Genomic DNA, 14,545 nt, shown 5'->3' on the forward strand with positions numbered 1-14,545 from the left:
AGAAATGGAAAAGTATTTTTTGAAGCAAAACAATGTTTATTCTATGAACTCAAGTTAACCTTTTTAAAACATACAGTGAACATCTTAGCAACCATTAATTCAAATACAACCCCCAAAGACTACAACACTAAGCCTTTAAGCTTTCCTTTATAACATCCATACAACTTAAAAACAAAACCTTTGTCAGAAGCACATCAGGTTAAAGTCACTACTGAAAACATTTATAATTCTGAATTCACCAAATGATCAAGAGATAGTCTTTTGATGGCAGAGAGAACAGCAGTACACCTGCTTGGTCTGGCTTCAGCTCCAACACTGAAAACGAAACTAAGACACACCCTGCAGCCTGCTCAAAAACGAAAGCAAAAAGCTGACAGACAGCCCAGCTCCACCCACTCTCTGACATCACTGCAGTAGTAAACACCCATTTCTTAAAGGTACTCTCACTACAGATATTTATATACACACCTATTTATAAACACCCATTTCTTAAAGGTACTCTCACATGACATTGTGAGAAGTCGTTTTTCCTCAAATCTGTTTTAAATTTGCTACCTCTTATTCTAAACCTCTCATTTTAGAATGCCCCACAAGAGGAACCATCAGCGCCATGTCTACTTTATCCACACCTTTTAGCATCTTGTATACCTCAATTTGATCTCCCCTCATTCTTCTAGACTCTAGAGAGTATAGGCCTAAACTTTTCAAGCTCTCCTCATACGACAAACCCCTCATCTCTGGAATCAATCTAGTGAACCTCCTCTGAACTGCCTCCAATGCCACTACATCTTTCCTCAAATAAGGGGATCAAAACTATGCACACTACCCCCGGTGCAGTATTACCAATGCATTGTATAGTTGCAATAACACTTCCTTACCTTTATATTCAATTCCTTTTGCTATAAATGCCAACATTACATTTGCTTTCCTTATTATCTGCTGCACCTGCATGTTCGTTTTCTGTGACTCATGCACGAGGACACCCAGATCCCTCTGCATCGGAGCACCCCGAAGTCTCTCCCCATTTAGATATTAAGTTGCCTCTCCATTTTTTCGACCAAAATGCATGACCTCACTCTTATCCACTGTAAACTCCATCTGCCACATTTTGGCCTACTCTCCTAATCTACCTATATCCATTTCTTCATTGCAACTTACTGTCCCATCTATTTTTGTGTCATTTGCAAATTTGGCTATAAAATCATCTATCCCTGTATCCAAGTCATTAAGATAGATTGTAAATAGCTGGGGCCCAAGCGAATCCTGTGGCACCCCACTAGTTACATCTTGCCATCCAGAAAAAGGCTTCAGCTTGTGAATTTACCTTCTGTGCGGCACCTTATCAAACGCCTTTCAAACGTCCAGATATACTACATCTACAGGATCCCCATTATCCACTTTGCCTAGTACATCTTCAAAGAACTCAAGGAAATTTGTCAAATATGATTTGCCCTTCATAAAACCATGCTGACTCTGATGGATAGCGCTTTGGCTTTCCAAATGTCCTGATATTACGTCCTTGATAATTCATTCTAACAATTCTCCAACAAGAAAGAAGAGTCGCTAATGTGAAGGTTGGCCCCTTGGAAGATGAAACTGTGAGTTAATAATGGGGAACACAGAAATGGCAGAGATGCTAAATCAATGCTTTGCCTCAGTTTTCACGGTGGAGGACACTGGTACCATTCCTATAGGAACGGGTAATTCAGAGGTAATAGAAAGGGTGGAACTTGGAACAATCAGCATCAATAGGGAAACGGTATTTAACAAACTCTTGGGATTGAGGGCAGACAGTCCCCAGGGCCTGATGGGCTACATCCTAGGGTGGTAAAGGAAGTGGCAACAGAGATAGTGGATCCATTGGTTATGATATTCCAAAATTCAGTGGACAAGGGAGGCAGAATGTGAGAAATTACATGTGATTGGCCATGTGATGGAAAGTAAGTTGGAGCCTCTACCATCACGATCCACAGCTCTACACCACAACATGCATGTAAAAGTGGATCTTCTTGAGTGAATAATGACACACCACCACCACCTTTTCGACCATCTATGTGCTGTAACATGTTTTTAAGGATATCAGCAAGACATCAGAAGAAGGGATCAGCTTTGGATCTCACTGTTTTGGCAGTTCAATGCGTTTGAACCGATTTGATAGTGGAAGTAGAGAATTATGGATGGTTGAGTGGGGTGTCAGTGGGGGAGTGAAAGAGATTGAGAGCAGGAGAAGCAGGAGAAGCGCAATAGGGAACAAAAAGCGGACGTGCCTGGCTAGAATAGAAGGTACTTTCCCAATCTCACAAATTCTTCTTTCCGGCCTCCAGATCATAACCCCACCATGTTGCCAGATCCCAGTCCTCCCACACAGCGTCCCTCATGATTACAGTCTGATGAAAATCTCTCTCCAGTTGCAAATCTGGTTGAATATCTGATCCAGGATTTGTTTATTTCCCAGAAGAGCTTTGATGATTATTTGCTGTGTTCCAGCAAGTCTCGAGTTTGTGAGGTTCACTTTTCTTCAATAAAAAAATAAATCTGTACAGCTTGCTCTGTTTCTCAATGCAGACAATAATGTGCGTTACGCCTTGCTTTCCCTCACACTGCACACCATTCCTAGTTTACCTCTTCCCTCCCTCTCCTCCGAGGTGGTCTCATGGGAGGCTGGAGAGGGGCTACCCGGGATGGATCGGCGCCATCAGCTATTGGACCTGCAGGAGAATGGACTTTGGTGTATGCTCACTCGTACTACCCGGTGTCAGACGTTGACCTTTTCCGGGTCACACTCCCAGCGTTCACAGCTGCCACCACCTCACCCAGGCAGCACTGGATGCCCTATGGCTGACCCTCCGGGACCCTTGGGAGAACAGGACATCCCTCCTGGCCTCCACAGCATTTTGCAGCCTCGCCAGATCTGCATCCCCAAATCTTGGGGCCAGTCTCCGCGGTGAGCTGGCTGGGGTTGGCTGAGCAAGTGCTGCTCGACCTTGTAGCGGGAGGTTTGACGAATACAATGCCGGTGAATTAGCTGGCGAGCCTTGATTTGCGGCAAGAAGCCCGTGGGGTCTCGTTAAGTGTACCAATTAATGTTGAATTGCGTTGCCGGCCTCGCCAGGAAGAGCGCTGGAGAGCTCGCGGCAGTTCTCGCTCACTACCACACTTAAGGTGTGATTCTCTTGCCGTGTTGCGCTCAAGCAAGAGCACAACGCAGCCAGAGAATCTCGGGAGAGGCCTCCAGCGGACCTCCCGACAGCCTCCGCTCTTCGCGGGATTCACCCCGCAAAACATCAGAGTCTGAACTCTGCCCAAAATGACCGGGACCAAATGATGCTCGCGGAAGTAGGTCGTAAACCTACTTACGACCTATCTGCCCAGGATGCAACGGCCACCATTGATTGTCCGGCCCACTCAGTCAGGCGCCGATCAGTGCTGGCCCACACAAACGTGGACTTATTAAATTGTAGTACCCTCAATAACGACACAAGAGTGTGGAATGGTAAATGAAGGCTTTAATAAGCAGAGAACTAGCCAGCTACAGAGATGATTGCTCACTGAGTGCTGCCTACAGGGTGTCACCTTATATACGGCTCCCTGGTGGGCGGAGCCGGAGGCGGAGTCCCCCAGGGTTCCAAACCCGGTCTTAAAGGGGCATAACCCACAAAGGGTGTTAAGGGTACAGTAACCATTCATCACACAGGGATCACTGTCTAAAAGTAAGAGGTCACTCATTTAAGACTGAGACGATAAGAATTATTTTCTCTCAGAAGGTAGTGAATCTTTGGAACCCTCTTCCTCAAATGGCAGTGGGAGCAGAGGCTTTGAATGTTTTCAAAGCAGAGGTAGATTCTTGATTTATAAAAAGGGAGAGGGTGAAAGGTTATCGGGGGTAGGCTGGTGGTTACAGTCAGATCAGTCATGATCTTATTGAATGGTGGAGCTAGCTCGAAGTGACCCACTCTTGCTCCTAACTCATGTTCGTATGTATGTTGACATTCCTCTGTCCACTTATCTGACAGAGGCGTTGGGCATTTAAAACAAAATGATTAACTCCTCCATTCAAATAAAAGATTGTCAAGTCGATAAGAAAGAAAGAACTTCAATTTCTGCCTTGCCGTTTACAACCTCAAAGCATTCCAAAGCACATGACCATCAACAACCCATTTTTAAAATGGTGACAGAGGAAACATGACAGTTTCTGCACAGCGATATCTCACAAACAATAATGTAAACTTGACCAGATAATCTGTTTTTCTTGTGATATTGGTTGAAACACAAACATTGGCCTGGTCTCCAGGGAGAACTCCCCTGTTCTTCCTTAATATAATATGAAGGGATCTTTCACACCCATTTGAGGAGGCAGACTGGGAATCAGCTTAATATTTCATCCAAAAACTCTCTGACAGTGAGACCTCTGACAGTGGCACTTCTTCCTCAGCATGGCACAAAAAACATCAGCCTAGATTTTGTGCTCAACCTCCTGATGTGGGATTTGAATCCATGCCCTTAACTCTGCGCAGAATATTTTACCAGCGAGCCAAGATTGTCGTGGCTACGTGTTTGCTCAGCAAGTGTTCGTACACGAAAACTAAAAACAACCATCTCTAGGCAATCGCATTTAATTTTTTCTCGTCATATATGCACATGACATGCTTAGTATTTGAAAACTCATCGTGGGCTTGAACGCTCTCTTGATACGTGACCAACCATATACCTTGAGAATAGTTTCAGAGAGGAAATCATGCTAATAATGATGGATGATATTTGGTGAAATGGGTTGAAGCGACTGGAAAATTGGAGCTATTAGAATAAAACCACTTTAAAACTTTTTGTCGATATTTAGTTTCTACGATGGAGAAAAAGAACAAAAGTGATGCTATTCATTCTTTTTTTCTTTCTAGGGAAATGGGGAACAATCACAGACTGTCTACTTCCTTCCCGAATTTGCACTTTCTCCACAGGGGAGTTTTCTGGAAGACACAACAGGCGAGCAGGTCTTGACTTACCGCTACGATGATCAGGTCGGTGCAAGGTTTCCTGAAACATGACTATTTTTTGAGCAAAGAACGATGTGACACAAGCCAGATGATCTGAAATCAGACATGTCATGACATATTCCTCAAAGAACTAAGTCAATCATTGGTGTGCATACAAATTTGCTTTATCTGCATGTCTACTGAATTTAATGTTCATCCAAGGTTCTCTTTTTCAGAAATAAACACTTCATGTCACTGTAAATTGATTCAGTGATACTGATTACCATTGATGCTGTGTTGTGTATTAAGAGTGATTTGAAAGAGTAGGCCGTAGAGTTAGATATTCAAATCATAACCGTCCTCTTTTGATTCATCCAAACTCTCGTGGTTTTCTTGATCTGTCACTCAATTTATTTCCTCTCTAAAAAGATACCCATTTGTCTTTTTAGTCTATATTAGTCAGCATGATGGGCCAGTCGTTAGCACTGCTGCCTCATAGCGCCAGGAACCCGGGTTCAATTCTGGCCTTGGGTGACTGTCCTTGTGGAGTTTGCACGTTCTCCCCGTGTCTGCGTGGGTTTCCTCCATGTCCTCCGGTTTCCTTCCACAGTCCAAAGATGGGCAGGTTAGGTGGATGGCCATGCTAAATTGCCCCTTAGTGTCTAAACATGTGCAGGTTAGGTGGGGTTACAGGGATAGGGCGGGGGAGTGGGCCTTGGTAGGGTGCCCTATCAGATGGTCGGGGTAGACTCAATGGGCCGAATGGCAACCTTCTGCACTGTAGGAATTCTAGTCTTCTGTAGCATCTCTTTTGCAAATCTATTGCTCTTAGTGTTATTAAAAATGAAGAACTTGCTTGTCTTCCCTTTAAACTTATTCATTTAGAATGTTTGACCATTAGTTTTTGTTTTCTCGACCATAGTGAAGAAAGTCACTGAATCACATTTCTCCGTCATCTTCAGTTAGGTCACATTGATTGTTTATTTATTCATTGATGGGTATTACCCATCCCCAAGTTCCCTGAGCTGAATTGCTTGCTGGGTCACTTCAGAGGGCTGTTAAAAAGCAGTCACGATATTGTGTGTTGAAGTCACATACATGCCAGATCTGGTAAAGATGGCAGAATGCCTTCCCTGTAAAACATTAGTGAAGCAAATGGGTTTTTACAACAATACATTTTCAGCATCAGTGACACAATGGGCCGAATTTAATGCTCTCTCTTATGGCAAGATTGATGGCATAGTGGCATTGAACCAGGGCAATTAATGTCCACTTAAGGGCTTCATCTTGTCAGTACTAGTATTTACCCATCGGCAGGTTGGGGGAACTCGCTATGTGGCAGTCCCAAAATACAAACCCTATCAGTGTTGGTGGAGGGCTTGCAGAGTGTGGTCCCTCATGCAAAGTCACTCAGTGCCTCATCGAGGGGCCCAGTATCATGAATGGTAGGGCCCACTGAATGCCACCCCCTTCCTTGATGCCAACCTCCAACCATCACTCACCTGGCCCCTCAGCAATTCTCGGTCTCAGGTGGGTGCAGTGCCATCAGTAGCCATCATCCCCCCAGTGACACTGCTGAGCTATGCCCAACTACGAGCCTCCAATTGGCTGGCAGCTCTCGGCGGGTGGACCTATGCACAGGGTTCCTTGATCACAGGGAAGGCCACTTAATGTGGGAGGTCTTCTCAAAAGAAGGCAAACTTGGGCCAATGCTGCTTCTCTGGCCAGCAGATGAGTGCTGGTCGTCACCTCACACTAAATTCCACCCAAGATTTTTATTCCAGTTTTATTTGTTGAATCTAAATTTTCCAGATGCTGTAGTAGGATATGAACTTTTATATTTTGATTATTAGTCCAGACAACTGGATTACTAGCCCAATAATATAATTACAACTCAACCAATCCCCAAAACTTTCTCAAAAGTGAACCAATGCAACCTCCAGTGTTTGCCTTCTCAAGAGCCGCAATAACCCTCTTATGGTGAGCAGAGTTGCATATAATACTGTACAGGGGAGTCTAACGAACACCTTTAATGTGCAACAGTACATCCATTTGTAGATTTTTTCCTCTGCTACTGTGGCCTACTTGTGCACACCATGTCAGAAGACAGAAAGACAGACCTTTTTACACAGATAAGAGTTTTGTGGAGCATAGTTAACAAAGAGTGCTATTTATGTCTCTCTCTGAAATTAATTAAGTTTCCCAGATATAGAAGTTTGTAAAAACTGATTGCTATCATTGTTATATTTTTAAAAGGATGTGAGTGCTTCTTGACTCTTAACATTTTTAAAATTGAAGGCACTTTAAAGTTAGATGAACATGAAATTGTTTTAATAACTTGCAGGAATGCTTCAGACTTTTGAAAAGAATTTGAACGAAAAATGAAAATTAACTCCTTATTGAAGGGCTGTTTATATCCTGTTCGACTGTGAAAATATTAATGCAGCATTGCAGCATTGCATACCTTCAGCATGATTGCTTACTGAAAAAGTTCCCCCCAAAATTCAGTCGACATTATTGAATTAAAATGATTTGGTGCCTCTAACTAGTTCGCTCGGAAATTGAGGCCCAGTTTTCGCAGGCCCAACCATCTTTGGATCTGTGCGCGGAAGATAAATCCCAGGTCCAGGGTTGCTGAGCATCTTGGATTATCTGACGTTCTACTGAGATTAAACTTGTTAGCAACCCAGAAGAAGAATCATAGGCGGGATTTCCGTCCCTTCCCCACATCCGTGGTGTTTTTTTTCAGGGGGAAGGGAGGTGGCCTGCCATTACCCATTGGTGGGATGTCTACGCCGTTATGCATGGCTCACCCCGTCCCTCCATCGGGGAACCTGCCAAGGAAGATTACCTTTGGCAGGACCGGAAGATCCCACCAACGGGAAGGGCTGGAAAATCATAGATATTTTCTTCTTTCATTTCACCCTGACCAGGCTCTCAACCAACAGAGGTGCCGGTGGGTATTAACGATACTATTGTTGGCAGGTTATCAAGTTGAATAACTAACGACTGGAGGATGAGTTCGCACAAATGGTGAAACCTCACAGAATACATGTTAAGTCGTGTTTTATTCTCCTTCATGCCTAGACCTATATTTCTTGAGAAAAACCTATCCATAATGCATTCACGTCAGAACTCAGGACATTAGGTGTAAATGGCATCCTTCCTCTGAATATAGGTTGTGATCAGAACGGTGACTGATTTTTGGGGGGAATACGATATAATATGTTATTTATTGCAATGTTATTGAGATTGGTTGATTTTGTGCAATGTAATTCAAAACCAAAGCAGAAAATAATCAATTAAAATCAGGAAAACAGACATAGCAGACCAATTAAAATACCAACTTCAAAATTTTATACGCATATACGTTGGGACGTGACTTGTGGATTATCGGATTATCAGCAACTTTTATTTAAAATTATCAATAAAATGGCTCGGAGCTGCAATGATTTTGTCAAAGGGAACATTTCCTTAAATAATCATCTATTGCAATCTACACAAAAGGAAACCTACAGTTTGACTGAAAATGAATCTTCCTACTGTACATGGTGATTTTTGCAATAAAAGTCATTAAAACAGACTCAAAGCATGTTGAAACAATTGTGCAAAAGCCAGCTCGGAATGCCCTCCTCAATTAGCCTCTTCAGACCCTTTGTGTGAGCGACCCGAGGTCGGTTCAAACCGTTCCATCGTGATTGTGGATCAGTGACACTCCACAACGTGATATTCTTCAACAGAAGTTTGAACACTGCACATAAAACAAAAGGTTGCAATGGTATCTGCGTTCCAACAATTGTGATATTGGAAAGTTCTACAATAGACAATCGAGAATTATGTTTACAGGGCATGCTGTACTTAGTAATGAAAATACCCATGTAATTGGTTTCATTTAAGCCGGGGCCAAGATATTTGACTTTTTGGCTGAAATTAAGAAGTTAAAACTTGGTTGCCTGGCAAATGTTGTAACTAAGGGGAATGCAACTTTATGAGCTTTGTTTTGATGACAGAAATACTGAATTATTGTAGTTATGTTCTGCTTTATTTTAAATCTAAAATAGAGTTAAGGATAGTTAATATTTTATCTTTCAATGACAAGGCTGCTTAAAGTTATGGCCAAGGTCTTACGGTTGTTCACGCTGATGGGGTTATTCGGCCCCACCGACGGCATCCCCCCGCTGTAGGTTTCCCGGCAACATGGGGTGGATTCAATGGAAAGTTCCATTGACGGCGCCGAGCCCAGAAGATCCCGCCACAGTCCAACGGTGATCACCTCCCCCCACTGAGAAACACTTCACAGGGAGGCAGAGAATATCACCCTACATCCCACCATTTTCCCCTTTCTCTAACTCAGGACTATGGAATATGTCAGAAGGTTATTCTAACTTAAGTATCGTACATAATTTGCAAGAGTTGACCATCCTGGTTTGAATTTGAACCAAAGCGTGGCAGCTAACTGCTCCCTGGTGCATTTTCCATGGCAACATCTCTACCAATCAGAGTCCACCTGCACTCTCTTATGCAGTATAAATAGTTGTTCCCTTGACAATTCTTGCAAATTCTGTCCCGATGAGTGCAAGATAAAAAGCTTTGACAGCATGTCTCTTTTTCCAGCAATTCTCAAGTTTAAAAGACCACTACCAAATGACTATTAAGTGCAGTATTCAATATTTCTCTCAGTTCACTGGAGTTGCCTTGTAAGTAATACCTATAGTACCAGTATATGCAGGAAATCATCGTTGTAATGCGAAACACAATGAAGAGTTTCCTGTAAGTTTAATTAAGCAGAAGAGGAAAACTGACCATTTATGCTTACCTCTGATTGTGGATTGGGAATCGGGATAATGACCACTGATTTCCTGTTGTAAGTGCTGCATATATTTCAATAGGCAATGAATGAGTTATAGATGCTGTGTCAATGGAGATTTAACGTTTATTAATGTGACATTCTAAAAGAGCTGTTTCATATTAATTCACAGTAACTTCATTTCAGTGTAAATGTAAGCCTACTTGTGACAATAAAGATTATTATTATATTACATAAAGCAGCATTTATTTTAATGCAGTAAGTCGGTCAGCATCTGTAAAAAGAAAAATGCAAGTAAACGTTTGACATCTATTTTCAAGACGTCTTATAGGAGGGAGGTGAGGTAGAAAGGTGGAGAGTTGTCGATTGGGAATTCCAGGGCTTAGGTCCAAGGCAATTAGAGGTGCAGTCACCAATGCTCGAACAATTAAAATCGGGGATGCTCAAGAGGCCAGAATTAGATGAGTGCAACTGTGTCCTCCCAGCGGGCGGTGCAGTGGCACAGTGGTTTGCATTGCTATCTCACAGCTCCAAGCATCCGGACTCGATTCTGACCTTGGGTGACTGTCTGTGTGGTGTTTATACATTCTTCCTGTGTCTTCGTGGGCTTCCTCCGGGTGCTCCGGTTTCCTCCCACAGTCCAAAGATGTGCAGTTTAGATGTCTTGGCCATGCTAAACTGTCCCTTAGTGTCCAAACATTAGATGGGCTTACAGGGATGGGGTGTCAGAGTGGGGTTAGGTAGGGTTAGGTGCAGGTTAGGTGGATTGGCCATGGTAAAATTGCACCTTAGTATCCAGGGATGTGCAGGTTAGGTGGTATTATAGGGATAGGGAAGTGGAGTGGACCTAGATAGGATACACTTTTAGGTGCAGACTCGATGGGTCAAATGGCCTCCTTCTGAAATGCAGGAACTCTATGATTCTACTTTTTTTGGTCTCCTAATGTTTTTGCCGTTTGTTTTCCTACAAATCTGTTTACCTTCTTACATTCCAAGATTTTGAGTGGAGCTTTAAAATGTCTTCACTTTTTCAAAAGTCCACAAGACCGTAAGACATTGGAGCAGAATTAGGCCATTCGGCCCATTGAGTCTGCTCCGCCATTCAATCATGGCTGATATTTTTCTCCTGCCTTCTCCCCATAACCCTTGATCCCCTTATTAATCAAGAACCTATCTAGCTCTGTCTTCATGACACCCAGTGATTTGGCCTCCACAGCCTCCTGCGGCAAAGAGTTCCATGGATTCAACACTCTCTGGCTGACAAAATTTCTGCTTTAAAGGATCCTCCCTTTGCAGACGATCCTTGCAGAGTCGTGCAGAGCTTTATCTTTACTGAATCATTGACATTACTTTTTGATTCAATTGATATCTGGCATTGTTCCACTTAGACTCATCTTTGACATTGGTGAATTTTATCTTTGATCTATGTTAAAACCGACTTTCAGTTTCATTGGGCGGGATTCTCCGGTCTCGTCAGTGCTGGGGCCAGTGCCAGTGAGAACAGAAAACTTGGCGTTCCAGCCAAAACTCCATTTGCTCTCAGCAAGAGCGGAAGACTTTGGCCAACATGTGTATTGAGCGCCATAAAGCCAATTAAATGACCACCTCCCTTATTAGGAGACCACTTTGGTTTCAGTCAGCACAAGCTACATTACTAAGATTGGATTTCATTTATTTGAAGAAACTCGCTATCAGCTTCCAAGTCAGACAGTGAGTTTAATGTGCAAAAAAAGTGACCCCATCCAAAAATGTGTTTTAGATTAGCCATAGGGTTAAGGTGAAAAATTGATTCGTACACTTCCTAGTAATTAATAATCGCACGTCAATAGTGTTTTCTTGACCAGACAGAATGGAGCTAATGCTGAGACATACTGACAAATGCATTTTATTTAGTGCTCCCAGACTTTTGAGCTTGTCAACCACAATGAAGCTCAAGCTGTGTGGCTCGCTGCTTGCCAGGTTTCAAAGTATTGTCAGATCATTAATTTCATTGTCCAGCTAATGCTGGCACGTTTGTGAGAATCACGTTGACAAAATAAAAACTGGGCAAGAAGGGAACATTTGGGCAAACCTCGACAAGCTGCTAAGTGAAAGCTGAAGGCTGTAATTATGGAAACTACTCAGGACTTTGCCTGAAGATTCAGTTCATTGTGTGCTGCGTCAAACACATGCAGCACACAAGTTAGCCAGCCAGTGATCTGCGTGCTTTCATTCAATGGTAGGTAGGACAGCTGTCTAGCAAATGGAAGAACCAGTGATATCAATTATTTCTCTTCCCAAGGTGAAGCCAGCTGTGGAGTACAGAATCTGTGATCAGATTGAAGGTCTCGATTGTACTGTCCTGTCCCTATCGTTAGTTTGATAAGATGAATCGTCATTTCAATATTGCTGAAGAGAAACATGTTACCAAAGCTTCTACATCTGGCACTCATCAGGACAAATGCAAGAATGACAAATTTCAAATAATTACAACAATCTATACTAAAGGAGAAAAAGGCTTACCAACAGATCAGCACCCTTTCCTCCTATTGTATAAATTGTTGTGATCATTTGAAATTTGGCATTCTTGTGCTTGTCCTGATGAGTGCAAGATGAAAAGCTTTGACAACATGTCTCTCTTTTCAGCAATATTCAGGTTTGTACTAACAAATGACTATTTCAGTATTTTTTAATTAAACTCGATGATTTCATCTTTTTAAGTCATTGCAGTGCAGTGTTGCATTTATCTTTATTGGCATACAATGAATTTGTAGCACGAGCTCTAAACCTGGACAGAAAAGCCTAGACTTCCCCAATGCCTAGTCAGTGATGACAAATCTCTGCTATCACTGTGCCATATGGACTTCTTGATTTATGATCCCCACTAAGTCCCAATTAGAGAGCTACAATTGATTACATACCCTGGATGCTACCATGTGAATCCTGCTTGAATGCACACACCAGTGGATGGTGGTATGCATCGGTGTAGCCCAACTGTTCTTTTCAGTGACACAGCGCCACTTTTGAAAATGAAAGGTTGGTGAGGAAAATCTGTCAACTACTGCCAATTCAAGGTACCATCAAGGATAATAATGTTTTTTGAAAAAAATGTATTGCATCTGGAGTTAATGGGAATAAAATGCGAGGCTAAATGCTTGTTACCGGATTAAGATATTTTTACATTAGTCAGTTGAATCAGTGGTTTGGAGACAGCAAGCAAACCGCATGTGTTGGCCTGATGTGAGTTGCCTTTCTACAAACAAGAATGTATGACAATATTGCAACAATATGGCTTTCATTTCATTATGATTGAGGTCTAGATGTGGAATCATTCCTTACTTGAACATGATAATATCTGTATGGACTTAGCTGTATTATTTATTGGACTTCAATAGAAGCAATGACAGCTCTGCACTCCCATCGCTGCTTTCATGGAGGTATATTGCTTCTTGAATTGCCTCACAATCCAAAGTGTTACAAAGGGAATTACCTGCAAACTTCTCAGCGAAGGACTTTTTTTGTCTTTCACTGAAACCTGGCCTGAGACTACAGGTTGAGATGCTCGTAATATGGAAGATGCTAACGAGTCTAATTACATGCCTGCTGTTACTTTTGAAACACAATAATAGAAAGCAATGAACAAAAATGTGCAATCTGTGATATGAAATACAATCGTCATTTTGAAAATATTATCAATGAAATGATAGCAGCAATCAATTTTAATACTTCATTTATTTTTGGCGCATTCATCTCTGTGCTGTCGAGTTACTTGTGGAGAGCCAAGACCCAATGTGGTTTTTCAGATAAAACGTAGTTAGACCATGAGACGTAGGGGCAGAAGTAAACCGTTTGACCCATCGAATCTGCTCTCCCGTTCGATGAGATCATGGCTGATCTTGTGAGGTATTCCTCAGCTCCACCTTCCCGCCTTAACCCTATAACCCATAGTTGGAAGCCAGGACATTAGCGTAAGATTTAATTCAGTTGCCATTCTGATATCTTGTATCTTGACCATATTTTTACATAATACTTTGATTTTTATATTATACTGTAAAAGAGCAAAATATTCAGAAATTTGAGAAGCAGAGAAACAGTTACTGGAGCACAAGAATCTCTACTCAGCACTGGTTAAGATGTTAGTACATTTCAAACTGAGGCATTACAACACATCCATTGGTGAGAAGGTATGATTACCACGTAACCAGTTTACATTGGCAATTTTCATCATATGTATGGACATAGAAATTTATCATGGAAAAGTTGGAAGGACAGAAGATTTCAACATATAGAGGAAAATATAGAGTTTGGCGGGGCCAGTTTGCATTAAATGGGTTGTAGTGCCAATATAGAAATGTTGTGGCAAGGTGGTTTTGATTCTACGGGACTCCTTTCAGTTTAAAATGTTGCAACTTTTGTGTTTCACTATAAACACAATTCAGCCAATGTTAGTGTTCCCAAACCAGGATTAATCATCTTGGGGTACAGTTATTTTGTCTCGACTGAATGCACCCCCCCCCCATCAAATTCCTCTTATTTTTTCATAGGCATTAAACCTAATCAACTTAAAATATATATGGCAGAGGAGAGGACAGTTTAGATACAATCACATTAGCTACTCATGCATTAACTTTACTGAGAGTTATTTTTAACCTTTGGATGGTGTGTTTTTTGTATTGTTCTCTGGATGAGGTGCAATGCTGATAAGGCTGCTGATCCCCAGTTGCTTTGAGAGGTGGATGTGGGCCTCTTTCCTTGACATTTGAGTGGTTTGTTTGGCCACTGTGGTGGG

General features: G+C 42.1%; 1 protein-coding gene across 1 annotated transcript in view; it reads left to right on the forward strand.

The window, feature by feature from the left end:
* adamtsl3 (ADAMTS-like 3) overlaps positions 1-14,545 on the forward strand; it is an 869,253-nt gene that overhangs the window by 76,539 nt on the left and 778,169 nt on the right. Inside the window, 1 exon segment of the mRNA XM_072468743.1 lies at positions 4,896-5,015. Within this exon segment, the coding sequence (XP_072324844.1) occupies positions 4,896-5,015 (120 nt within the window).

The sequence above is a fragment of the Scyliorhinus torazame genome, chromosome 12, assembly GCF_047496885.1.
Source record: "Scyliorhinus torazame isolate Kashiwa2021f chromosome 12, sScyTor2.1, whole genome shotgun sequence".
Lineage (NCBI taxonomy): Eukaryota > Metazoa > Chordata > Chondrichthyes > Carcharhiniformes > Scyliorhinidae > Scyliorhinus > Scyliorhinus torazame.